The sequence below is a fragment of the Electrona antarctica genome (assembly GCF_951216825.1).
Source record: "Electrona antarctica genome assembly, chromosome: 10".
Classification (NCBI taxonomy): domain Eukaryota; kingdom Metazoa; phylum Chordata; class Actinopteri; order Myctophiformes; family Myctophidae; genus Electrona; species Electrona antarctica.
Window position 1 is genome coordinate 13,460,198 of NC_136791.1, and position 27,804 is coordinate 13,488,001.

At 42.3% G+C, this 27,804-nt stretch overlaps 1 protein-coding gene across 6 annotated transcripts in view; it reads right to left on the minus strand.

Annotated features, from left to right (window-relative positions):
- eys (eyes shut homolog) overlaps nucleotides 1-27,804 on the minus strand; it is a 580,966-nt gene that overhangs the window by 134,840 nt on the left and 418,322 nt on the right. For 5 of the 6 annotated variants that reach the window (XM_079513211.1, XM_079513209.1, XM_079513213.1 and 2 more), the window contains 2 exons: nucleotides 9,539-9,715; nucleotides 1,812-1,962 (listed from right to left, as the gene is read on the minus strand). In XM_079513211.1, the coding sequence (XP_079369337.1) occupies nucleotides 1,812-1,962; nucleotides 9,539-9,715 (328 nt within the window). The remainder of the gene's footprint in view (nucleotides 1-1,811; nucleotides 1,963-9,538; nucleotides 9,716-27,804) is intronic. The other variant, XM_079513212.1, reaches the window with a different exon arrangement.

The window sequence follows — 27,804 nt, forward strand, 5'->3', positions numbered from 1 at the left end:
TTGTTGAGACGATACAATGTTTCGATGCAACGATATGCCTTCTCAGAGTCAGAGGTATCGTATATATTGTGATACAGTAAATGCACATAAAATCCAGCGCAGCGATAGTTCATTGAGACACGGAAGGCAGAAGGTTTATTATATAATCTCCCCTTCATTCTCCATCAGTAATTCATCCTTTAAATCAGCAGTCTCTCTCCATGTCAACTCCCCTCACTCTCATTGGCTGCCAACTCACTCACGCCCACATTCAATCAGGTGTTCTTTTAAGCAGTCACTATACTGTCCTCAGTCTTCATGCTATAGCTGACTGTCTCTGTTGTTCAGATGTCAGTGTTAAAATGTCCTCCTCCCTGTGGCGATATTTCTATAATGGGTGATTCTGTGATTATAAACGTGATTTATGGATTGTACTAGTGGTATCTAGTTCTGTTCTGGGGTTCGTTGTTGATATCAGAGCTGTGTCTCGGTACACAGATAATCTGAGATATCAAATGTGATATATCAGATGATATGATATCACAAGAGCAGAGCCACACCGCCATACTAAATGCAATAGCTTTGCAATAAATGGTTAAATGGTCATTCTGAGCTGAAGTGTTTCAATGAATTATACTTCTGTAGAACGACGGTTTCATTTGCCAAAATTAAGTATTTTGGTCTAAATGGTCTCTTACTCCTTTTTTCTTTTAGTTTTTGTTACCATGTAAGTGGCCGGTTGTACATGAACCATAAAAAACACATGAAAATATATTGTGATAATATTGTGTATCGTGATACTGATTGAAAACATATTGTGATATTATATTTTTTCCATATCACCCACGCCTATAGCATACAGTTGGGTAGGGGGCAGTGGTCCAGGTGTGAGGCTGACGTGATGACTCACACGATATCTAGTGTCATATCAGACATTGATAAAATATCAATAATTCAATATATTGCCCAGCCCTATAGGCACTTATGCCAGCAGTCACTGTTGAGGGATGTTGCCTGTTAATTATCGCCTCTGCTCCGGCGGGGAGGGAGAGATTAGTGGACACTGACATCACCGTCCACCGGCAAATCAGAGCACTTTTTAGGCTAATTATTCAGAAAAGAGACCACAGAAATTCCACTGAATGTTCAAAGTTCAGGTTTTGTTTTTGTTGGTGCAATTGAGGTAAAAAAGAATAATATGTTAGTAACTTGTCCTTAAATTTGACATTGGGATAATGGCGTTCCATTGGAATTGAATTCAATACCAATGGAACAACATGATCTCACTGTAGTAATCATAAGCATCTCATTTGTCATATTCCATATGTGTTCATTGTGTGGTAATGTGTATGCCTCCTTTCCCGTACATACTGTACTTAATGCTGGATTAGACATACTTTTCTCATCAGACATTCTTGACAATCCTCTGATTGACAATCGGTTTCGTTGACCAATTTCAACAATTCAAACTTAAATAATTAGATTATCAGAAAGTACACATTTTACAGTACATAGCCTGTACATTGAGCGTTTTAGAAAAAATCTTCAAAGTACCGATGTACAATATACATTACAATTTTACATAAACACCACACTGGTTCATGTAAAAACCTGGGAGAATAAACCCATTTAAACCGGAAATGTACTGGGGTCCTAATTTAGATCAGAGCGTTGGCTATTCAAAGATCATCTACAAGCTCACAGCGAGTCACTTTGTGCCGCTTGCACGTCTGACATTTTTGAGCAGTTTTGCAAAATCTTGAAAGTGTGAGAAGAACTACCGTTTTAGAAGGCCTTTTCTTAAAGATATAAAGAGTTGCACGGCATCCTACCGAATTGTGATTGACGTCCATCTGTCATCGTTGACGTTCTGACTGGCGGCTGCCGTCAGGATGTGTCTGCCACCGCAAGCAAGTTTAGCAACAGGTCCTCCGTCCTGCAGGAACACATGCAGGAACCGATCCCCAAAGTTCTGCTCTTGGGCTGGAGAGGAAAAAACAAACAAACTTGACATCAGTTAAAAGTTAAGTTTTTGAGGGGCGCTAGCCCCTCCTATGCCCTGCTTTGTGTTTGTGTGTACCATGTAGTGATGATTTGATTGGCTGAGCACGGAATGTGATGTATGATGATGTATGATGATAAGAGTGCCCCTCACTTCACACAAGTGTGATTTTTTTGTGAAGAAGTGAAAGCTAAGGAGTATAATTTACTTTGACTATTTTTGAGAGGTGCCCCCCAACCGTTCCAATGACTGGCCGCCCATGTAGGCCTATGTCAGCTGCAATACCGCTGAGTGACCTAAAGTGGCACTGTTGAGCAGCCTAAAAACCAGCCATAAACACTGTAACTATAACTGCAGCCAGCGCAGCATGTTGTTGAGCAGTTCACACGGGTGTGATTTTTGTTTGCTCCAAAAGCTGTGATTTCTTTTTACCACTTTTCATGAAATACGGAAGAAACAGATGAACAAGGGGGCAAGCTGCAGAAAACCTATAAGGCCTCCAATTGTAATGGATTGCATTCACAAAAAAATTCAACAGGCCTGTAAGAGCCAAAACTGACTATTATTGCATTATAACCAGAGTTATAATTTAGAGGGTGGACGGGGAGTGACAGCCCCGCCCCCCGCTATTCATTTCAATGGAAGTTGCTCAGTGGTGTTTTGAAGGACCCGGAAGACTGACAAAGTCTTCCGGGAAGCACCACTCGAGGGTTGATATAATTGGTTGTCTCCTATGAGAGTATCTGTCGCGCTGCTCTTGTGGTACCTCTACGTTATGTCACCTCACGCGTTCACAAAGCAAAGACCCAGCGGCGCACTCTTGCTCGTGCGCGTATTTCGCCCGCCTGCAGCTCCAGCTTTGACAAGTAGGGCTGACGACTTCACCGTTGGCCAGCCGTTCTGGGGGCTTGGTTATAACCAATTTTTTTTTTTTTTTACATCCAGTGTATTTTCATACAAAATTTAATTTCTGCTCCGGGCATAATTATGAGATAATTTCCTTTTGCTACAGAGTATACCAATGGGAGGACCAACCGCTCTCTGCCAATTAACCCGTTATTACAACCGGGGGCGGGAAAGCGTCCGTGTCATTTTAGACTTCAACCACTTTAGCCATAATTCTACACATTGGCTATTCACACTAAAATGTGTTCAAATCTTTGAATTTAGATATTTTTAAAGTGAACATTTTTAACTCACATCTTTGCTTCTGGGTGAGGGGCTGGATATGGGGGTCTGCTGCCAAATACATATAATGTTTTGGGTCCTTGACATGAAAACGTTTGAGCACAACTGAGCAACATGTTTTTTTTCATATACAGTATGTTTTTAGATTTCGGATTTAGAATTCAATTGTAGAATCGGCCTCAGGTCGAAGAACACAACTTTGAGCATCACCTGTTCAGGATTGTTGTCAGAAAAGCTCCGAAATGGGGGGGAACAGTGAGCTGTAATTTATTTCCTGTTGCTGAGAGTATAACAAAACACAAGGCCACAACACAAAAGCAAACAAGCCCTATTTGATATATCCACAATGGGGTAATTACTCTGCAAGCATACCACTTGCTTTGAAGTATGATGACACTTGTTTTTGCTGCACGGCACTAGCAAGACAGTGTGAAATGTATTTGTTTTCAGGCTTTTCTGCCTTTTTTTGGATAGCAGTACTATAGTGGAGTGTGACAGGAAACAGGTAGTCACCCGCAGCAATTAAAGGTCATCGGGCTCGGGAATCGAACCTGCGACACACTTTCAGGCTGCTGTAGAACCTACGTTATGTGGTTGTGCCTTAACCGCTAGGCCATACATGGGCAAGTGGCGGCCCGGGGGCCACATGTGGCCCCCACCTTCACTTAATGTGGCCCCTCAGATGTTACTTTTCAGGATTCCAATTGAAAAATAGCAAAAATAGCTGATCTACAAGCTCAAAACTCGCCGCACTGCGCACTGCACTGCGCACTGCGACGCGTTTTGAGCATGTAGATCGGCTATTTTTGCTATGACAATAATATGCTGCTGCGCTAGGCCATGGCCCTGCGCTAGGCCATGGCCAGTAAGCAAGCAAGCGTGCGCAAACACGCACGTGCAGACGCACGCGCACGCGCACATGCACATGCACGTGCACGTGCAGACGCACATGCACATGCACGTGCAGACGCACACGCACGTGCAGACGCATACGCACACGCACACGCACACACACATTGCTGTAGAATAGAACCAGGGATATAGTCTCTATGCCACGGCTTCAGTCTACAATAAATCATCAACGCTTCAGTACGGAAGGTTTAACAACTAAACAGCAAATGGGAAAGATAATCATTACATACGCAATGATCCGCTATAGCTGTCTCCCTTCTCGGTTAGAGCCGCGTCTTATTTGGGCGAATTACACTTGGAAACAGGAGATCTACAAGCTCAGTGTGCCGCACTGCGACACGTCGCAAACATGTAGATCTGCACGCGACGTCTGCGCGTGCAACCGAGCACAAACCAGGCATAGCGGCGTAGTTGTTCTCTTGTGGTATAGACGCTCATGTTTGGCCCTACTTTTATTTTTCTGTTTTTCTTTAGTGAGGAAATTGTTCTTTGCCATCCCAATGGCCCTGTTACCCTGCACCGAGCCTTGCTTCCTTTGTCAATGCCTGTCACCTTGTTTTCTCCCCCTCACTGCCTCCCCTCTCTCTCTCCCTTCCTCTCTCTCTCTCTCTCTACCTTCCTCTCTCTCTCTCTCTCTCTCTCTCTCTCTCTCTCTCTCTCTCGCCGAGCTGACAAGTGAACTCCACAGGGAGACTGCCGGTGTTCTTCGGGGAGGGCTGCATGAAGGGGAGTGAGGAATGGAGCAGGTCTGGAGAGTAGAATCTAGCGGCATCTCAACGCATGTCTTCTGCTTTTCTTCTGATTAACTTTGTCTGTTTGATCTCTGGAGTTTTTCTTTTCGGTTTCCATCTTGTGACGCATGGGGGGAAGATGGTGCTGCTCCACGAGCCAGTGTTGAAGGATATAGCCAGATAAAAGGCACGGTGTCCTCTCTATATATGTATGCTTTCTGAACACCCCCCTCTGTTTAGACTGCAAGACTCATCCTATATGCGCTCTGATATTATTTTTCCCGCACAGGCATTAGGAGAAAGCATTATCAATCCAATTAGGAACAAATAAATATAACACTACAAATATATGTGGCAATTCACAGAGAATAAGAAGATCACTATGAGAACGCAAAGAAGAGTAAAGGCCGTTTCAGACGGGGAGTGACGCAGGCGCTCTCGCCTGGATCAGCGACGACAGGTCTCACACCTACGTCACACCGCCGGTACGACCGATAAGCCTGAGTCATAGTGTAGGGGTCTTTGTCAGAGTACCTGTTGTACCTTTTGTGCCCGGCATACGTAGGCCTATATGGACATCTCTGTGTCTGTCAGTCCTTGTCCATTTTATGCCCATATATGGAGATCCCTAAAGTCATCAGTATATGCCCACATATCGGCATGCACATATCTGGGCATATCAGTTGGATCGGCGGTTCTGGACAACCGGAATTGATTGGAGAATCCAAGCGACTAGAAACTGCAGGCTTTCTATTCTGGAAAGTTGGCATGCTATAATTATAATAGAAGCCATTAAAAAACACACCTGTGTGAAGTGAGGGGCGATCTTATGATCGTAGATAGATAGATAGATAGATAGATAGATAGATAGATAGATAGATAGATAGATAGATAGATAGATAGATAGATAGATAGATAGATAGATAGATAGATAGATAGATCCATTCATTGCCAATGGCATTTAATGTTTGTGTAGGACAAAGTTTGTGCACATACACAAAAAGCTGGACATAGCAGGGGTTACCCCCCCCCCCCCCCCCCCCCCCAAAAAAAAAGTGGCACCATATTATCATGAGTGTGATGACAAATTATATGCAGATAAGTTGAAAATGGGTGAAGTCGTCCTCAAAGTGTTTAAAAGGTTTATAAGCTAAAATAGAAAACTCAATATTCAATACAGGGTGATGAAGGAGAAGTAGTATGGCAGTGCTGATGAACGGAACAAAGTAAAGGGATGGAGACGGGTGGAAACGGCACCATGCCTGTCAGCCAGGGCAATCATTCTTTTTCATAACATAATCTATAAAGAGAATCCATGAGGACTTTGACATGCAGTGACTTGAGATAAACATTGCCAGATAGCTAATGGCAGTTGAGACACCCAAGGCAGCTAATGTGACAGCCATGGAGGTGAAATGAGTTTCTGAGCTTGACATCAAGCAACAATCTAATTCACTTTTCACTTCACATCTGATAATTCACAACAGACATTTTTCCAATTTGCTCTTCCTCTATCTCTACTTATAATACACCATTCTATCTATATTCTACACGTCTGCAGTGATTTGCATTCGGTGTTCCTCTCTAGGGATACAGAACGGCCAAGCTGTTGCATGCATAAAGAGCAATACAAAATTATCATCCTTCATACCTTTACACTCTTTACTTACTGTCAGAGGTTTTGCCTTTTATTTTAAACCTGCTGCTATACACTAGCATCTTCTTGTTGTATCATTATTGGCTCTGACACCAACATTTGATTGATTGTGTTTATTGAGGGGTGCTAGCCCCTCCTATGCACAGCTTTGTCTGTGGGTGTGTTTGAGCATGGAATGTGTTTGAGCACGGAATGTGATGCTTTGATTGGCTGATGTATGATGATAAGATCGCCTCTCACTTCACACAAGTGTGACTTTTGAGGTGGACTACCCCCTCCTATATACAGCTTTTGTCCCCACAAAATGTCCGCAACACAAACATTAAATGCCATTGACAATGAAGGGAAAATGTACGCCATCTTGTCCCCACACGTCTCATATTTGCCATTAGGTCAAATGTCCGCCAAACATGACGTAAATTCGTCATGGCAACAGGCATTCTGATTGGCCAGTATGAGATGATGCACGATGATAAGAGCACCCCTCACTTCACACAGGGGTGATTTTTTCACAAAGATTGCTAAGAGAGAGAGGCAAATTCAGCAAATTGTCTGGCTGACAAGGAATCCGAACCGGGGCCCGCTCAGACACACAGAAAGCGATTTTTTAAAATAAATAAATACATGAATAATTTTCATGAAGTCTCTCTCTCTCTCTCTCTCTCTCTCTCTCTCTCACTCTCTCTCTCTCTCTCTCTCCCGTTACCCTAGGCGGGATCATGAGGCCAGTGCCAGTGAAATGCACAATAGAACAATCAAAGAAGAAGTAGAACCCCCTGGCCAACCAGGAAGTGTAGCCCTCCACAGCTGTAGTGTAGCCTCGCTCTAGGCTGTGGACGATCACCCAGGGGATTATTTTGATCAGCGCGAGCTTGGATTAATGTTTAATAAACTCCCAAACATTGTACTTTGTCACATTTGAGCAGGAAAAAAAGACTAATAACTGTGTGTGCACGTCTGATTCGGATGTAGGCTGTTTCTACCATGTGAGTAAACATTAAAATAATTTGAAAAATATTATTTTTAAAACTGGATTAATGCTCTTTAATCAAATGTCGTAATCTCGTTTTGACACAGGATAGCTATTTACGAGATTATCTCGTTTTGGCACAGATTGGGTTAATATGAACAAACAAACGCTCTGAGCCTGCCTCTGTTGTCGTTGGTACGCAAAAGACTACACATCCCAGAATGAAGGTCTTTTTCACCATCAGTGCAAACTACAAACTACTGAACTGATCCGGTGAAGCGGAAATGTGTGTTTGTGGAGCGAAACAAGTACAAAAGTACTCAATTGTTTTACTTTAGTATAAATACTGCAATGTGGAACTACAATGTGGTAATCAAAATGTACTTGAGTAAAACTACTAAAGTATCAAAATGTACTTAAGAGATAAAAGTAAAAGTACTCATTATGCATAATGTTCATTTCAAGTTTTCAAATGTAATTTATACAAATCTTTTCAAAATAGCAGATCTACAAGCTCACATCAAGACCCATTGTGAGCTTGTAGATCGGCTATTTTTAAATGGCCAAAATGTATATAAGGTCGAAGTGGTTAATGCATGTTTTTTAATAATAATCAAAATTAAAAGGGTATCTTTGAAAAACAAAGAAGGGTCCCGCACACTGTCAGAAAATGTTGCTCTTTATTCAACATTTCGGTCTATTCGACCTTCATCAGGACAGATAATGTTTTGTCGATTTTAATAATAATCAAAATCGACAAAGTAACTAGTAGTAACTAAAATTGTCAAATAAATGTAGTGGAGTAAATGTGCAATATGTGTCTCTGAGATGTAGTGGAGTAGAATTGGAAATACTCAAGTAAAGTTCAAATACCTCAAAATTGTATGTACTTAGTTACTTTCTACCACTGGAAATTACTTTAAAAGGAACAGCCCAACAATCAGATCTAGAGTCTCGGGAGGAGGTGGGTGACAATAACTAGGCTATAATACGTTAAAGTATTATGCTTTTGTTATGGAATCCTCCGCTGATGAGGTGCCTACTCTTCCGACCCACCGTTCGTCGGCGCGGTATGGAATCAATGGGAGCTTTTTGTGATTTCCACAGTGACGCTTTCAAAGGCTTTTGAATGCAGGCTAGTTAAGTGTGTTTGGACTGGAGTGTGTGTGTGCGTGCATGCGTGTCTGGATCCCAGACTGGATCCCGTAAGAATATGAAAATGGTTGTATGATGATGCGATTGTTTATTTGTCTTGATGAATTATTTACTAGATCTAATTCAAGCAGCAGTGGCATTCTTTCTATTCGTTATACAGTAGACTAGCTATTGATAATAGATAATGCTCAGTATTTGATGAGGCGCTCCAGCGGGGAAAAACTGTGCTCTGAGTGACAAATAAAGAACAAAGCGGGGGCTCGCAACTAACTTTTTCTCTGAGTGACAAATAAATCCCTTTTGTGAACTATGCAAATGCTCTGGTACTATTCAAACATTGCAAAAATCACTATGCAAAACGTTTTAACTTGGTGTTGATCATATTCATAAGGTGTTTTGTTGTTGATCATAAATATAATGATGAGCAGAAGTAGCTGCCAACAGACGACCTTGATCACATGTTCTCACGCTTTCCAAGTGCGTGAGCGAGACAGCGGTGAGCTATGACCATGCTGTATTGTTGCTAAAAGCACTGTTTTATGAGCACAGTGCTTGTCTTTATTTTTTACAGATAACAGAGGTAGCTTTACACACCAGCCCCTTGTAAAGGGCGTTTTAAAAATAGCAGTGATATACAAGTACGATTATTACCATGTCAAAGCTTGCCAACCAGATTGCATGCAAATGTGAAGAGGAGCCTCCCCCGCCCCCCCAGCTCACCAGTCCTCCTTTGTAATTCAGCAGCAGCAGAGCAGAGAGCAACGTAATGAGCAAGACAGAGAGGTGAGTCACCACAACTAAACACAGTGGTGGAAAAAGTACCTTTTTAAAAAAAAAGTATCTAATGTAATTTAGATAGGATGTTATCATGTAGTCGGATGCCAGGCCATTATTGACCTGGCATCCTATAGTGTTTATAGTCTCAATGCACAGAGTAGACTCACTGTAAAGGATGGTACCCTGGGTGGCTCTGGTTTTCACCGTCAAGTGGAGAGTAACAGAAGACTCATCGGGAGCCTGAGGTCCATCATCACCTCCACCAGAGGACTGCAGGAAGGATGCTAGGGACCGCAGCTCCAAGTAAGATGTACTGTTGAACCATGGGATAAATACTGTGTTGTCTGGAAACAAACAAACAACACCACAAACTAGTAAAACAAAAATATCACACAATAGACATACTGCAAACTGTAGTGTATGGCAGGGTTTCTCAAAGTGGACGCCGTGATCAGACACCATTAAAATGTATTTAATTTGCAGTAATCCATTATTTTGTATTTTGAATGCTTCAGTTGATGTTGCACTGCTGTTTATACTATTATAGCTGCACTTTTAACAATTATTACATGAATTGTTTTTTATTCCTAGATGTTTTGATACACATTGGTATCGGATCGGTACTGGTATCAAAGTTGTGGGTATGGGAATCGGATCGGTAAGGAAAAATCACACCCGTGTGAACTGAGTGGTGCAATTCCCCCCCCCCCCCCCCCCCCCCCCTCCTCTCTCTCTCTCTCTCGCTGTCTCTCATTAGCAGGCAACAGTGCAGCACTATCTCTCTCTCTCCGTTTCTGGCACAACAGCGCCACTTTTGCCCCTACTGGTACTCATAGTCACACACAGTCACATAGGTTAACACGGAGTCACATAGGTTAACACGGACATTGCTGTTCCTTGGAGTGGTTGCACCACTCACACATTGTATCAGGACAACTCTAAAACAAAAACAATAAAGGCAACATCAAAAGCGTGCACTGATGATTTTGCTGGGTAGAAACCAAGCTAAAAACAAAAGCACATAGCGAAAGCTTTCCCTCATTTTGGAGTGGCTGTGGTAGTAATAAGAGTAGCTCAAAGTACACAGTAAAACCCTCCGTGATCATCCATTCTCAACTCTGAGAGTGTACAGTGGTTTGGTTGCATTATGCTCCCAGAGTTAATGGAACACTCATGATTTTATTGTGCAGTTGGAGTAACCAAGCTAAGATAAAGCATGCACAGTAGCACAGTGGTTTTCAAGATCCATTATTTATTCAGCATTTGAGCCACAGACCACCATTTGATGAGATTTATTCTCCCAAAACGTAGAATATTTTGTTATCGTTGGATAACATTTTGCCCAAAATTCCATGCTGTATTGATGTGGTACCATAGGAGAGATAACAGGCAAACGTTGATCGAAATAACAATAATTGTTCTACATTATTTAACTGTGTCTGTAGACTATTAAGCAATGAAGATGTTTAAAAATATTTTAACTCTTGAGAGCGTAAAATGAAACCGAATGGACCCGTAAAAGGGTTAAAGATCTATGATGGTCCATTTGGTTACCAACTGTCCATCAATTTGGAGAACACCTGGAACCACCCTCAGGGACCGCTGGTGGTCCCTGGACCACTGTTTGAAAAATGTGTGTCATGGGAACGCCTCGAGTGTCTCATTGTGTTTCAATGGAGCCACATGCCTCGACGGGGAGGGATCCAATTTTACCTGCAGGTGAGTCCCAGTGTGTGTGTGTGTGTGTGTGTGTGTGTGTGTGTGTGTGTGTGTGTGTGTGTGTGTGTGTGTGTGTGTGCATGGTATTGGAGTGGCTGTGGTAATCCCCAGCAGTCATAGTTTACCTCCACTATGAGCAGAGGAGTCAGCAGGGCCCTACAGGTAGTTGTCAGAGCCGTGTGCTCTCATCCTGTTATTTCCCGCCGGATGACAGAAAGGGCGGATGACTTTAAGGGGAAGAGGAACGGGCAGCCGCTCTCAGGTCATCAACTTGACCAGCTGGTAATAATGATCTGCCGCTTAGCTTGTACAAAAAGGACGCTCTGTACACCCGGCGGAGAGCGCACCCTTCAGATGCATGTCAGAGGATTCACACAAGGCCACCCCCCGAGTTCCATCTCGGGGGAGTCTGAGCTTTTTATGAGTCCATGAGGTGTCGAGGAGCATTTGACGTTTTTCCAACCAAGTAGAAGTTAAATCATATAATGAGAGAGAACAAGGAATGTTTTCGGGGACCCGTTAGAACAGATGACAGACCGTGAACATGAGCACTGTATGCCCAGCCTGCGCCCGCCCATATATATATATACACACATACACTGTCTATTTAACGTGCCTATAGTTCATTTTCAATGAGACCTGCGTTTTCTTTCTGTAAGCGCGGAGAAGTCGAGGGGCAACATCAAGAGTATTTACGTGAGCGCGGTCCCGTGAATTTGTTGCACACGTGCTCGTTTCGTGCACACGCCCACGACTCACCAGACCTAGATTCTGTTTAGCTCTTTTCTTTGACGCTTGCGTTGTGGCGCCCCTCTTGAGCAGACCTGTAGTAGACCTGTTCTTCATCCATGCGACAATGTGTGCATTCATCGCTACCCGTTTGAAAGGACCTTAATTCAACCTATACTGCATATTACCATGCTTCACCACCATGCAGATCAAAGGGTGCCTTGACTCAAGTCCATACACGGGTGACGGGTCTATCAGTTCTACAAGTTCACAACGCATCACAATGTGATGCCTTGTGAGCTTGTAGATTGGCTATGTTTCGTTAATGTTTCCCCCAGAATAGGGATTCTGGGGTTTAAGTGGTTAAATGCCAAGTATAAAAGTTATTTGCAGTCTGTCCTAATGGAAAACACATATTCTCTCCAGTTTCCCTCGTGACATACTGTATCTTTAGGGGAAAGATTTACATATTTTACATACCGTTAATATGACAAAAAGGTGCAATAAAGAATTATTGTAATTCAGGGGTGGGTGGGTGGGTGCATGTGTTCGTCAGACCAACGTATGCGCCCCATTCAGGGGTGTCGTGGATGAAAGATTATTTACGGGGGTGACCTGAGCCAAAAATGTTTGAGAACCACCGATATAGATAATCTCCAACAGAACCAAATTGACCCATTTACCAAAAGCCATACTATAGAACATGTTCCACCTGTCAACCACCAGGCCCTGTCATGTCAGTCATTGTCTCTCAAGTAACACCGGGGCTCCACCGGGCGCGTCAGCGTCGCGTCTCCGTCACCGTCAGGGAATGCTCCCTTTTTAATCAATGAAGGGTGGCTCCACTGCCCGCGTTGCGTTGCGTGACTGCATTAAAATTGCCCCGGTTCGTTTTTTTGGCGCACGCGACGGAGACGCAACGCGTCCGGTGGAGCCCCGGTGTTAGACAGGCTGTATAGGCACACAATTTACAGATGCTTCTCCCATACGGATGTCTGCCACTCCCACACTTCTGTCTCGTCTTAGGTTGCTACTTAGCGGAAATGGACATTGAAAATATTTCTATCTGCTGTGCTAAATATATATTTAGCAGATAGAAATGAGAAACTATGACGGCTTCCCGTGCGTTCCTTTCAGGGGACGTATATTTACAGACTATGTAGCATTTGAAGTTTGCAGAATAATTATCCGGCTTGAAAGACTATATCTTGTCGATAAAAGCCATCACACAGGCATTATCACATATGTGTTGAATTACTATGAATATTCTACATCTGCTGCTATGTAATGTCTATACCGTAGTTGCACAAATGACTGCGTTCTGCCTCATTTTCATTATTATATTTTGCAAAATACCTTATGTTTATTTTATATTGTTTTCTGGTTATCTGTCTTTTTTTCCTGTATTCTTTTCCCCCCGCCGGCCCTTTCTCTTACGACTACACTTTTTGACAGCAAATCTTTGGAGCTGGTACAGAAAAAAAGAAATACAAATAATTTCACCCACTCCTTTTACACCAGCAAACTCGTGATGATGTGACAATAAAAGCATCACGCAGGCATGCTGCCTCTAAAATCATCATCTGCGCAAAACACCCAAACACTCAGACATGAACGACAGAGCCATCAGTCGCCTGGCACTCCAGGCTGATCACCCCCTCAATCATCACTTCACATTACTGCCATCTGGACCGAGCAGCAAGGACATTAAATGTAGGAGAGCTCACTTCAGAAGCAGTTTTGTCCACTCTGCCATCACGGCGTTGAGAAAATGCTTTGGCTGACAGCGTAGTGTTGCGTGCTGGGATGTATGAATGTATTTATGGAGACTATGCATTGTCTTTATCTGTGTGTTTCTGTGTTGAACTGGGCTGTCAAAACAAATCTTCCTCCGGGACCATACAAATAATACAAGTGGCAGTGTCAGAGATTTGGGTGAATGAAAATTAAATTGTGTCTGCAAATAAACAAATCACTTCATACTGTAAATGGGGAGGGGGGGGTGCACACAAATAAATGATCAGCTGATGCATAAGACCACCCGTGACATTTGCTTGTGATAGTACTACTGTATATCTACTCTTTGGTCTAAGTACCCAGCAATGTTATTAGTGTAGCTCTTATGTAAATGTAAATGGAGAATGTTTTAATTTAATGGTGATAGACAAGTTTTCAGCCAAAATGTAAAATATATATAAATGTATTTTGTTGGCCTTTTCCCCCTCTATCTTTCCCTATTATTATGATGCTGAGGTGTCCTCCTGCAACAGCAACCTTTGCCTCCCTGTGGCTGAATGCACTGTTTATATCCACTACAGTTTACTAGACGGGACGTCGGAGGGGATTTAAACTTTTAGCCAATTGCAGCGCAAGGCTGTGACGGTGTGTTCAACCCAGCAGTATTATAATGAAAACGCGATGCGATTTCAATTGCAATGTATAATATTATCCCCATATCTTAGTTTCACTAACATTGTTCATGTGAAATAGTATGTTTAATATGTAAGCCTATTGAAATTATGAGAATCGCTATGTATAGTGCATGGTTGGGTGGTGTGAAACTAGTGAACAACACCAGCAGCAAGCACCCCTCAGAACTCGGAGGATCCTTATAGTTACAGAACGACTCGGACCCCAATAAAATCTCCTGGTTAGGCCTACATCAATATCGTTCATGTGGAGTGAGTTGTATGTGCTTATTTGTTGAAATGGTGGAAGTGGAAGTGAGTAATAGTATCATTTCACCAGCCACCACCGCGGCGACTGCCTGCCGGCCGGCTTGAAGCGTGCATTCAACCCGTACGTGTTCGCCAGCGGTGACAGGCTAGCCGTCGCGGATCATCATAGCGATTTTTCTTCATTGCAATGAATAACCGTGGACAGAGTAGTTCAAATGGACGATGCTGTAGTGGCTGGGGCATTTGAGGGGCAATATGTTTTATATGCACGATTACAAATAAAAGTTGAGAGCCAGTGAGTCTCCTCCTCCGCTACTTCCTCATTTGAGGGACTCGTCGTGTCAGTCGTGTGATATTGCGATTATGCTACAGTTACCCTTAAAAAAATATGTCAACTCAATGTCATTGTTGTAACTAAGATATCGATAGAAATTCATAATTTTTTAATGTCATATTTAGCCATACGAGCGCAATATCCATAGCGTCCCTCGCAGCAGCAACAACAATCCCATAGCCTGAAGTGACCTGGCTCAGCCAATAGAATGAGGGGGGAGGGGGGGGGGAGCTAGATTTGCATTTGTTTGGATACACTCACTCACTTCTGTGTACAAACACTGGAAACTTGTCTATATCACCTTTAAGTAGAAGAAAAACATAACATAAGAAATCCAGGATCTAAAGATCTAAAGACACTTTTGAAAACTTGAAACGGGACATTCTGCATTATGAGTACTTTTACTTTTGGTACTTTAAATATATTTGATACCAATACTTTTGTACTTTTGTACTTTTACTCAAGTACATTCCAGACTTTTGCTTGTAACAGAGTATTTCTACGTTGCAGTATTGATACTTTTACTTAACACGGAGCCCGCCAGAAACGAGGAACACGGAGGGTTAAATTAGTACCCTAGGCCGCCAAACACGAGATTCTCGGGTTCCAGGGCTTGTATTCTTTAATCCATGTTTTAATCCGATCGTATCGTTAGCCACCGAAAGCTAACACATCAACATCAAGGAGGACAGTGGCCGTGGCCATTTTGAAAATGCGCGCATCCACTTCTATTATAAGCCCTGCATTGTCTCAGAAACGACATTGAGGGGCAGTTTCTGGCCCAGACAAGCGTTTTCAACGGCCTGTAGCAGGCGCTGTGATACTCGCGGTCGGGTTTTTCCACAACCGACCGAGAGAACAACAACCGGTCATGACACCACACACAGCAGTTTGTCACTGTAACATCCGGTTACGGATATTTGGCTCTTCAAAGTAAGCGCGATAAAACCTTGGCAATACGCTAACGAGAGATTAATTAATGCTGGCGGAAATTGGGCTAACACATTTGAGTACTTTTTCCACCACTGGTTAAAGCAGTAACATTACGGGCCACGTTCACCAAGATGTTTATTCCTGAGCACAGCGTGTGTTTTGGATTGTTTCCAGTGGGCAAGCAATGCGACGAGGCACTGAGCATTTACGTATTTTTGCGCTTGCGTGTTCACATGTGGGGTTTTTCTCTGCTTGCTGAGAGTTTAAATAATTTCAACTTGGGCACTGGGAAGAGTATTTAGGCAAGCGCTTTGGTGATTTCAGCCGAGCAATAAATAAAGCCTCAGTGGGGACACACAGCGCGTTCACTCTGGAAGACTGATCTTTATTTCAGGTTTTTTATCTTGGGGGTAATCCTGGCTGGCGTCTTAGCAAGCGAAGGCAGACAAACGGTCTAATCCACACTCCCCCATATCCTTAACATCATACAGTACACAGCACAGCAGCACGGCCCATATCCTTAACATCATATAGTACACAGCACAGCAGCACGGCCCATATCCTTAACATCATACAGTACACAGCACAGGAGCATGGCCCATATCCTTAACATCATACAGTACAGCAGCACGGCCCATATCCTTAACATCATACAGTACACAGCACAGCAGCACGGCCCATATCCTTAACATCATACATTACACAGCACAGCAGCACGGTCCATATCCTTAACATCATACAGCACAGCAGCACGGCCCATATCCTTATCATATACAGTACATAGCACAGCAGCACGGCCCATATCCTTAACATCATACAGTACACAGCACAGGAACACGGCCCATATCCTTATCATACAGTAACAGTACACAGCACAGGAGCATGGCCCATATCCTTAACATCATATAGTACACAGCACAGCCCATATCCTTAACATCATATAGTACACAGCACAGCAGGCATGGATCATAACACATCTGCTCAACTCAGAATTCAACGTAACCTTGACATAGCTGGACCTCTTCTATTATTGGAGTGATTACACACACACACACACACACACACACACACACACACACACACACACACACACACACACACACACACACACACACACACACACACACACACACACACACACACACACACACACACACACACACACACACACACACACACACAATTATCTTTATCAAAAATGCCATTTTGACCATTTTCTGTGAGTGTGGCATTTAGCCTTATCGTAAACCTGACCCTATAAACCTATCCCCTACATTGCCTAACCCTGACCCCAACCGGAAGGTTTTATTCAATTTAACACTGCTCTTAACATCTTAAACGTCTCACAATGCGACACATTGTGAGCTTGTAGATCGGCTATTTTCAAAAGATTTGATACGGGACATTCTGCATAACATTCGTACGTTCTACTTTTGGTACTTTAAATAAAGCACATTCTGATAGCAATACTTTGGTACTCTGACAAGTATTTCTACATCGCCGTATTGATACTTTTGGTAGAAAAGAAAAGAAAAAGTGAATACTTTTCCCACCCCTGTAGAACAAGCAGTGGAATGGTCGGCATCCAGACAGTGTGTGTCCCTGAATAACAAGCGGAGCAGGAGTTCATGGGGGATTGAGAGCTCTTCACTGGGTCTTAATGCTGCAGAGTATGAGGGCTTATAGCAGCATCGCTGTGGTACTGTACCTCATGCTGAAGCTGCCAGTGGTGGAAAAACTGCTTACTTACAGTAAGTAAAAGTACCAATCCTGGAATGTAGAACTACTATGTTAACCCCTTTTGGTGTTAGCATTATGTTATGCTTTAGCTATTGAAAAATAGCAGATCTACAAGCTCATAGCACGCCACCGAGTGGCACGCTACGAGTTTGTAGGTCTGCTATTTTTGAAAAATCGAAGAACCACTGACATAGAAACATACATGTAGGTTTTTCAGAAACTGTCAGGATGTAGAAGACATTTTTTTAATCTGATCTCAGGTCAAAATGGGTTAAGTACAGTACTCTTGCATGGAGTAAATGTACTTAGTTACTTTCCACCACTGGGAGTAAGGGCTTAGTGGTGTCGCCATGGTAGCGTATGTTGAAGCTGCAGTTGCAGTATGCAGGCTGCGAGATGTGTGGCCATGGTTGCATGATGGCAGGGGGGGGGGAAACATGAAAGTGTGTTTTTTTGTCCAGTTGTGAAGAAGGTGGCTCTATCTGTCAGTTACAGAGTGAGATACTATGGTCACTGTTGGACAGAAACCATGTAGTATCTGTATTTCATCTTTTTGATGATGTTTCATAAGTTAATTCCATATTTTATACTTCTGTTGCACTGTTGTGGTGCATCGTGAGCATCTACATCTAGTAATTTCACTCTGTTGGACAGAAACCAAGTAGTATCTGTATTTCATCTTTTTGATGATGTTTCATAAGTTAATTCCATATTTTATACTTCTGTTGCACTGTTGTGGTGCATCGTGAGCATCTACATCTAGTAATTTCACTATTTTAAAAGTTGACTTTATGTAAATTGTAAAAATGTTTGCCTATAATGACATGGGATGCCGTAGGGATGTCAGTTTGACAATGGTTAAGTCTGTCTTCTGACTAAAAAACACTGTATCTGACTCTGAGGAAGATCGCAAGATCGAACAGTCAGTCATTCTCTGTGACTGACGTATCGATCTTGAATATAATCCTAAATAAAAAGGCTTAAACTGCCCGAGCTGCTCTAGTGACAGAATGGAGTTTGAGGGGGAGATGATATTGATTTATTTTGTCTGGGTTTAAGTAAGTTTCCTCTCATTAATTGCAATGGCCATAAACTAGCTGCCGTGGAAGTGAGGAAAAAATGAGAAAATGTAAAAAGAAAAACATTTGAGAGAACCAAAAGTGCTACGGGGGTTGCAAGAGACTATCTGAATATGGCTGATGCCGCAGATCCTTACAAGATATGAAGAGACGGGTTTCTTTGTGTTCTCATTTCCGGGGGATGTGGGCGACTGTGTACAGTTCTCTACTAACTGTACTAAGACAAAGGACGTGGATATTTCAGACTTCAAAATGCACGACCACTATCACATTATTACGTAGGCCTACAGCAAAAGATTTAGTTTGAAGGCCACGAGATCGTAGATGATTTAGATTCAATGCATAAGTTAAGGCTGAGGAACGCTGTTTAGATGAAACCTTGTATCTCCATATCTCCACCCCGCATATACAGTAGTCACTCCACTACCGATAAAAAAGACTAAGTAGAATTTGTGGTTTAGCTGGTTTCTCAGGCCCTGTTTAGACGAGAACGCTGTCTTAGAGAAAACAACAAAATAAAATATCAGATGTGACTTCTGTTTAGATGGCAATGGCATTTTTGAGGGTTTGAAACCCCCCTTCCAGAGTGGAAATCTTTGAAAACATCTCCATTCAAACAAATGCAATACGGGGGAAACGGCAAAACGCCATGGCTCACGCCGCGCATATTGGTGTAAACAAACAACTCTAATAGGAAGTAGGACGAGAGCTGTTCTACAGTATGCACGAGTGATTTGAGTCCTCTATCTCAGGGGTTCTCAACGTTTTTGGCCGGGGACCCCCGGAAATGCTTTGGCAATGTCTCGGGACCCCCGCCCCGCCCCGACCCCCAATATAAATTGACTGCTACAATAACCTTAAACCATTTTGGGATCGGGAACCCCTTTTGGTGTTTTAAGCATTGTTATAATTTAGCTATTGAAAAATAGCAGAGAAAAATAGCGAGATGCGACTGCCAGATAGAGCAGGGGTTCTCAACCGGGGGGTCGCCAAATTATTTTAGGGGGTCCCCAAATTATTTTCAAAAAATATATATATTTTTTTTAAATTTATTTTCACGATTTTTCAAAAATAGCAGACCTACAAGCTCGTAGCGCGCCACTCGGTGGCGCGCTACGAGCTTGTAGGTCTGCTATTTTTGAAAATAATTTGGGGACCCCCTAAAATAATTTGGCGACCCCCCGAGGGGTCGCGACCCACGGGTTGAGAACCCCTGCTCTATCTGGCAGTCGCATCTCGCAACCTGTAGCGAACCTGGCAAGGCTGGCATGCAACACTGTAGCGTTTTCAATCACTTTGGCGTCTTACATGCAAACGCATAATAAAAAGTGACGCAAACGGTACTTTGTCGTTCTCCGTTCTGATCGTTGCAGTGTAAGCGTGGTCTCAGTCTTCACGTTGCACAGTCACTGCCTGTTGGGCAGAAACCATGCATATTGTGGAGTGCAGGTACGTGCAGAGTATGTTAGGGGCTGAAATTCCCCTAACATGCTTGCTTTAGCTCACTCAGTGGTGGCTCTTGTTGCTCAAGTTTGCTCGAGATGGCAAGCCCTCCTACGCGGGCTAAAACTATAGGGTGGTTAATGGGGAGGATTTCAGTGTAATATGTACGGATTTTTGGTTTTCAATCTGTGTTATTTCACCGTGTTTGGGTGAGACGGCGTTGGATTTCTACACAGGACAAATTCTTTCGGGGTGGAAAAAGGCAATTCTCCTGAACGCTGCCTTCGGGTATGGCGAGGAAACGTGGGCAATTTTGTCATTCATGTCCTTTGATGTCTATGTGTGCAGTCATGCAGTGCACGTGCCTGGTGGAGTGTCTCTCTGGACAGTGTCCTACTGTAGCAGAGGTACTGTGAGGTGTGGTCTGGCTGAGGCAACCGTTCAGCACTGCAGACAGCGGGTCCTGGCCCTAGAGGAGGAAGAGTGATTGAGGGGTGGTACCTTCCTGCATGCCTCCTCAATCTGCTACAAATGATGACTGCTGTGTCCGATCAACAAGTGACGACACCTTGGTTCTGATCAGCCTGCCTGGGCCATAAAAAATTAAGCTCACGTCAGCACCAGTGTTGTCAAGTCTTAAGCGTTATTGCTTTTTTGGGGGGGCCTGTTTGGCCTTGCTTCCTGATGTTTAAACCATGTCATATACAAGGGGAATAATGATGACTTTCCATTCTAAATGTTTAACTAGTTAAAGGACCAAGCATTCCTGAAAGGAATTTGGTCCTTTTTTGAAACTGCTATTTATTTTCTTCCGCCAAAAATAGCAGTTCTGGCTGAACCGTGCAGTCGGTTTTCGCGAAATTTGGAGATATGGTAGAGGGCCATGCCAAACGGTGAGGATGCGAAGCCCACAACCATTGGCCAAAGGGTGGCGCTATATTGAAAATGCAAACTTTGACCAGGCATAGCTCATGAACCGTTTGACCGTCGGCAATGAAACCTCGACACACATGTTACTTTTGACCTCTGACCTCTAGATCACCCGCCATTAATGAAAATCAATTAAAATGCATCTCCTCCCAGGATCTTTGATCAAAATGCACGAAAACTTCTACACGTGAACTTTGGACCTATACGGACATGGGAAAGTATAGTAGGTTTTTTTAAGTGAAAAAATGAAGGTTTTATGAGCCAATGAAAATTGCCGTTTTGTGAAATTTTGTCTTTACTTTGTTCTGTTGTAGTGCCTGTGGCTTTGCTGACCTCTGCTGGTCTAAAGTGCCTCACCTGTCAATCACCTGAGAGATCTGGCTACCACACCCTTAGTCAGCTGTTCTTGATTAATTGCAGGCTATATAAGTCGACCTGTGGCCAGCAGCTCATTGTCTCCCAAACACCCAAACTGAACAGTTGTGTTCCCTTTTTGTTGCTGTTATTAGTTAAGTTTCAGATGGGCTGGTCGTAAGTATTCTTGTACATCAGTCCCTGTTTTGCAATGCAGGATTTTAAATAAATGTGTAATATCTTTGTAAACTTTTGATCTGACTTTGTGTCCTTTTATGTTAGCCCTTGGTTGAGCCAAGTTTAAAGGGCCGTAACAATGCTAGAAACTGATTTGTTTAGTGAGAAACATGTATAAAGAACTTGATCCTGATCAAATCAGGTTCTTTACTCATGAATTGATAGATTATTTGATGTTGTACAACAGTGATTTTGAAACAAAGACTGATTTGGACACCTGGCCTTTCAGTTCAGGTTTTTTGTGTCCTGAAAGGATTCCCTTGCATGGATGGTTCTGGTACCGGATGGTACCCAGACCTGGCGAGCCGACCCGGAACTCTGAACCCCCCCTTCACCCACAAATGTGGTAATCTGGTCTCCAAATTGGAGAAAGACTGCTTTCCCTGAATTGAATAGGAACTGAACTAGGACTTTTCAATTCAACAACTTAAAGTGGGCCCCATTTGTTTGTTTTTCATGAATGTTCAAAGCCGTTTATTTTCTGTGAAGTTTAATAATAATTTTTCAGTTAACCTTTAATCCCTGTTTCCGACTCATTTCATTGGTTTTCACTCACTCATTGAGCTCCTCGTCTGAATCTGGTACATTTTCTGGTTTATATGCAGTCAATTAATTTATCTTTACCCACCTTTATCATTAGTTATCTTTGTGCAACTTGCTACAAAAACACTGAATGATTTTGCTTGTTAGCTCAGTAGGTAGAGCTCTTGCCTTTGCAACACAAGGCCAACTCTGTGTATGAGTCTTCAAGAACCCTTACCTGCCTCCCACTATAAAAAACCGACCCTGTCACAATTCCATGGTCTTTTTCTCAAGTTTAGTCTTCCATGTTTCTTGTGCATATTATTCTTATTGCCTTCCTGCTTGCAGTGATCCTTTTCTAGTTTAACTTGTAGTTGGAACGGCAGGCTCCGTCACAGTCTTTCAGTGGATCTCTGGCGGTGATGTGTTTTGGTGTGTTCATGGACTCTTTGCTCTCAATTTATTTAACTAGAGCGGTATGAGTTGGGCACAGCCCTACTTGGAACGATGCAAGTTGGAAATGCAGGCCCCACCCAGTTATTATGTATGTGTCCCTTTTATGCCCATGTGCAGTTCTTTGTCAGGCATCCCAAATATGGAGTCTATGCAGATGTCAGAACATATTTGTGATGTCAGAACAGGCCAGCTCCATACGAGCCCGGGCAGAGGCCTTTTGTGGCGGTTCTGGACAACCGTGGGTCCCACCGACTCGACACCGGGCACTGCACTCCCTGTGGGGGTGTGGAACGTGTGTGTTGAATTCGAAGTCGGTGGGGCGAACGGTTCTTGAGTTAGGTGGATTACAAACGTACAGACTTGGTGCATTTATAGATAGACTAGAGCGGTGCCGATTGACGCCTCTACAGTGGTGCCCGTTGGGCACTGGCCTACTTGGAACGATGCAAGTTAGAAAGTTATTTGTCAGGTATGCCCAAATATGGAGTCAGAATAGGCCAACTCCATATGGACACTGGGCAGGAGCTAGATAATAGTTATATAACAAGTGTTGTGAGTAGCTTATCATATTCTAATAGAACTGTTGGTTTATTTGTGCAGAAAGAGATATCATGTGTAAATCAGGGCTCATCTAAATTAATCACCTGATTATTTTGAAAGAAAGTGATGGGGGCACCATATTAGCTCTTGAAACGGGCCTCCAGATCCTTAAGCCTGCTGCTGGACTGCAGACCCCATCTAAAGAATGTTGTGCCAGGGATCCCCGACCGTTCGAGATTTGTGTTGTTACATTTGTTTAATTTGTTTTGAAATTGCAGCTCTACAAGCTCAAAACGAATTGTGCGCTTATCGAATATAATGGAATGGATGTACTAGTGAAAATGTATTTAAAATATTGTTTTGATTTGAATATTGCCATTAACCGTATGAAGTATTACGTTGTTTCTATTAACTTGCAATGGGCGTTGTCCTCCTTGAGTAAAATATGATCCATTTATGAAATAAATAAAATATTTAAGGTTTTAATTTTTAGTTCCAGAGGGCAACTATAACGTATTAAGGCATACTTGGCTTATTAGCCAGGGATCCTTTTTAAGCAAATAATTTCAATCCCTTTAAAGTACTTAACATTACAACAGTCTCCTTAAACACTTCATAATAACTTGCTATTGTCACCCACTAATGACATACTTAAATACTACACTTTAATTATCTGTGTGATAATTTATGAGCATCCTACCCACTTACTTCTAATTACATTGTCCATGTCCTTAATCTGAAGGTTGACCTATGTTTTAAATACACATTGCAATACAGCGATATATAGCAGGTGATAATAATGAAGATGAAGTATGGGGCGAAGCTTATATTTTGATTAATGACATATTTTGTTTTGAAATGGACAAATTTGGACGAAACCGTGATCCCAACCTTCCATTTTATCATTCAACTCTTGGCTGACACCACACTTCTGGGCTTCACATATTCATGGCGTTAAGGACTTAAGGTAATGAGCCGTAGTGGGAAGTCATGATCGATATAGAAAACGTCTGAATAATTTCCCGCATCACTGGTTTTCCTGTGTCATGCACACTAGCAGCACACCTCCCCCCACACACCACTCTCCGTTTTTTTTTGCCATTACTTCACCTTCAATTGAACAATGCTTACATACTCGACAGAAAGTCTAATAAAGGTGAGTTCTATGACCTCGGCTGTGTGTCTTCCCTGAAAAGCCAATTTATCATAAATTAGGGGCTTTGAGATACCTAGATGAACGAAGCTTAATCTTGACAAAGCCGGTGGCAAGGTTGGCTGCTCGATATCAAAGTGTGATCCAGCCACGAGGCAAATAGCTGGGTTTAACACACAGCTTAGCATCACCGACCCCGCCCCCCCGGTGCTTGTGCACTTTAAAAGTCTAAAACATATAAACTATTGGTCCATCTTCTGTCTGGCCCGGCATGCCCTTACTGCAGTGTTATGGAGAGAGGAGGAGCAAAGGGTAGTATTGTTAATAAGCTATTATTGTTTTCCTCTACAATTATTTTATTATATAATCATAAATGCTTGGCCGTGACTATCATTTGAATAGCAAAAAAAGAAGAAAGGAAAAGAAAAAAAGACATGCTCCAAACGGGAAACTCCACAGGATTTCACCTATGCATGGTGGATGAAAAAGGAGAAAACATGAAAGAGAACCTTTAACTTTAACTTTAACAAATGTTGTGTTTGTACAGCAAGTGTAAACCCTGCTGGGAATGTAAATACACTTGCTATTGGCAACGGACTAAAGGTGGCCTTACACTAGCCGATAATCGGGCATTTTTGACGCTCGGGGGGTGCCCGACTCAATCGGGCACCCCCCGCGCGCGATCGGGATCGGCCCGATCAACATCAAGAATGTTTGATATTTGCTCGGCCCCGCTCCGATTATCCTGTAGTGTGTGGTGCTGTCAGATTTCAAATGCCCGATTATCGGCTAGTGTAAGGCCACCTTTAGAGTGTACTTACACTTGCTGAAGGCTAGATACATGATGCGTTCCCACTGAGGTTCACCACAAGACTGTCTGCTCTATGAACCCTTTGGCAGCTCACCAAGAAATGTTCATGTTTGTATTCTAAGAAACTTTGTTGGCCTGCTAAGGTATTAAATTGGCTTGTTAATGTAGCGCAGCATGTACTAACCGTCACCTTTGGCGAGTTAAAAGGTGCAGTCTGTTGTGATTCCTGCCATTGGCTACTTTTCTTGTATAAACCACATGAGTTCTGTGTTTATTGAGTATTTCACAACGGGAGTCATCCAATCAGAATCATGCAATGGAACTATCCGTTATAGCAGTGGTTGTAATTCCCAGCCTTTTTTCCCCTTGCAGCTCCTGCAGCTGACATAAGCTGAGAGCGCACGCACGCACGCACGCACACACGCACACGCACACGCACACGCACACACACACACACACACAATGAGTAGTAAGGGTAGTAATGTTAATAAGCTATTATTGTTTTCCTCTACAATTATTTTATTATATAATCATAAATGCCTTGACCGTGACTATCATTTGAATAGCACAAAAAGACACACACACACACACACAATGAATCTACAAGCTCACAACTGTGACAACTCAGGCGTGGGCTTGTAGGCTATAGATCGGCTATTTTTGCCTATTTGGAAACTTTTTTGAACCCTGTAACACCTGGATATATTTCTACTTGCAAAAAATAGATTTCACTACTTTGTACTACTAGGACTTTGAGAAAAAATTAAGATATATATTATATATATTTTTATATATAAGTTAACATTTGTACCAACTCCAAACAGAAAAGCCCTATCACACCTTGTATTATCAGCACTTATTTCCCAAATACATACAGTACAGTAGGTGTCCCTATTTTAGGCATGTCATTATGGGCGTGTCAGATCGCGGCATGCCGTGAGCTTGTATTTTCATTATGAACACAATGAGATTTTGAACTGCCCATTGGGGTACAAAAAAGTTTGAAAACCACTGGTTTACACTTACAGAGTGTGCAGATTCTGCGGCCACATCTTGTATGGCCATTTCTGATATTTGCAGCAATTTTTCATTTTCACTTTTCTTGCCACCAGTTCACTTTCCTGCCACCACTGCAGACACTGTGCTATTTATATACACAGCTATGTACAGTATAACATATATCATAGTACAGGTTTGTTGATAGTTGGATATACAGTATATTATTATTTTTTACAGTCTGTACAGGGAATGTTGATATTTTCTACTTTTATGGCTACTTTGTTTTTATTATTCCATTTTTATTACTACTATATTTTACCCTTCTATCCTAGTTTATGTTATTCTTATTTTAATGCCATCCACAGTGTTGAGCACTGGCTATAATGCTGCTACCAGCTGTATTGTTTGCTATAAAAAAGATAATAATAAAACAATTAAATATGTATACATTTATTGACTGAGGTTTACACGCATGACACAGTATGGATTCCTTACCCAGATGACTTAAAACTGTACTCCCAAGTCCCAACAGTGCTCTCACAGACTAAAGATTAAATGTGCGAGGAAATTATGTGCCTTTGAAATGTCAATCAGGCCGGGGCTAGAGTTGAAGTGCAGGTTGAAGTGCGTGTAGGTTTTATGCAATGTCACCTCTTTTGAAATCAACAAATTAATCATCATAATGGAATATTAGGCTGTGGTTTGGCCTGCGGTACATTGTAAGCAAGGTGAGAGGCGAGCGAGGTGGAGGTGTGCACAGTCTTGGAGGGGCCCCGCGGGGCCTATACTATACTGCAGTCTTTTTGTCACCTTGACAAGGCAGAGCATAAAGAGCACATTGTATTGTTGTTGCTATGCTTTGTTATATTGCCTGAGGCCGATTCTACAAATGTCTTCTAAATCCTAACGGTTTTCTAAAATATAAAATAAGTAATGTAATGTAAAAAAATAAAAATGTGTTGCTGTATCAGTGTGGTTCTGAAACCTTTTCATGTCAAGGATCCCCAAAATGATATGTATTCGGCCGCCGACCTTCATCATTTATTCACTATATCTTCACCATTTTTTAATAGCCAAATATAGGCAACAAAGTCTTATGCAACCTGATAAGCTCAGACGGGTGCGTAGGTAGGGCTCAAAGTATTCAAAAAAATGCACATAAAGTGCACAAAGACCTGCACACCGTCTGCACTTGCAATATGAACACTTGTATTAAGCAACGTTTCGGTCAAAGACAGATTCCTGAAGGTGTTCATATTGCAAGTGCAGACAGTGAGTGTGCGGGTCTTTTGAATAGCCAAATATAAAACAATGATTATATTATTATCGTTGTGTGTTTTTAGTAATATTATACCACATTATTGTCCACTCATGTCTGTGGCAAAAAACATCATTTTGACAAAGAAAAATGTCCACCACAAGTCAGCATGGTGATGACCTCTGTGTGTATCCTTCATGTTATGCATTGTGTAGGTTGTGTTCATAGCGTGCAGAGTATAAACAGGTACACACCATTACTCACACTGTGTAGTATGACATGATATCTATAATTAACAGAGAACAGAGGTGACTTGTTCTGTCATCATTCTTGTCCGCCAGTGTTGAAAAAAAGAAGTACTCAAATGTAAAGTAAAAGTATCAATACTGCAATGCAGCAATACTCACAATTTGTCTAAAAGTCCGGTATTAAAAAGGTACAAAATGTATACAAATCGTGCGTTGTGAGCTTGCAGATCAGCTATTTTCAGATAGCCGAAGTATATAGAGATGAAGTGG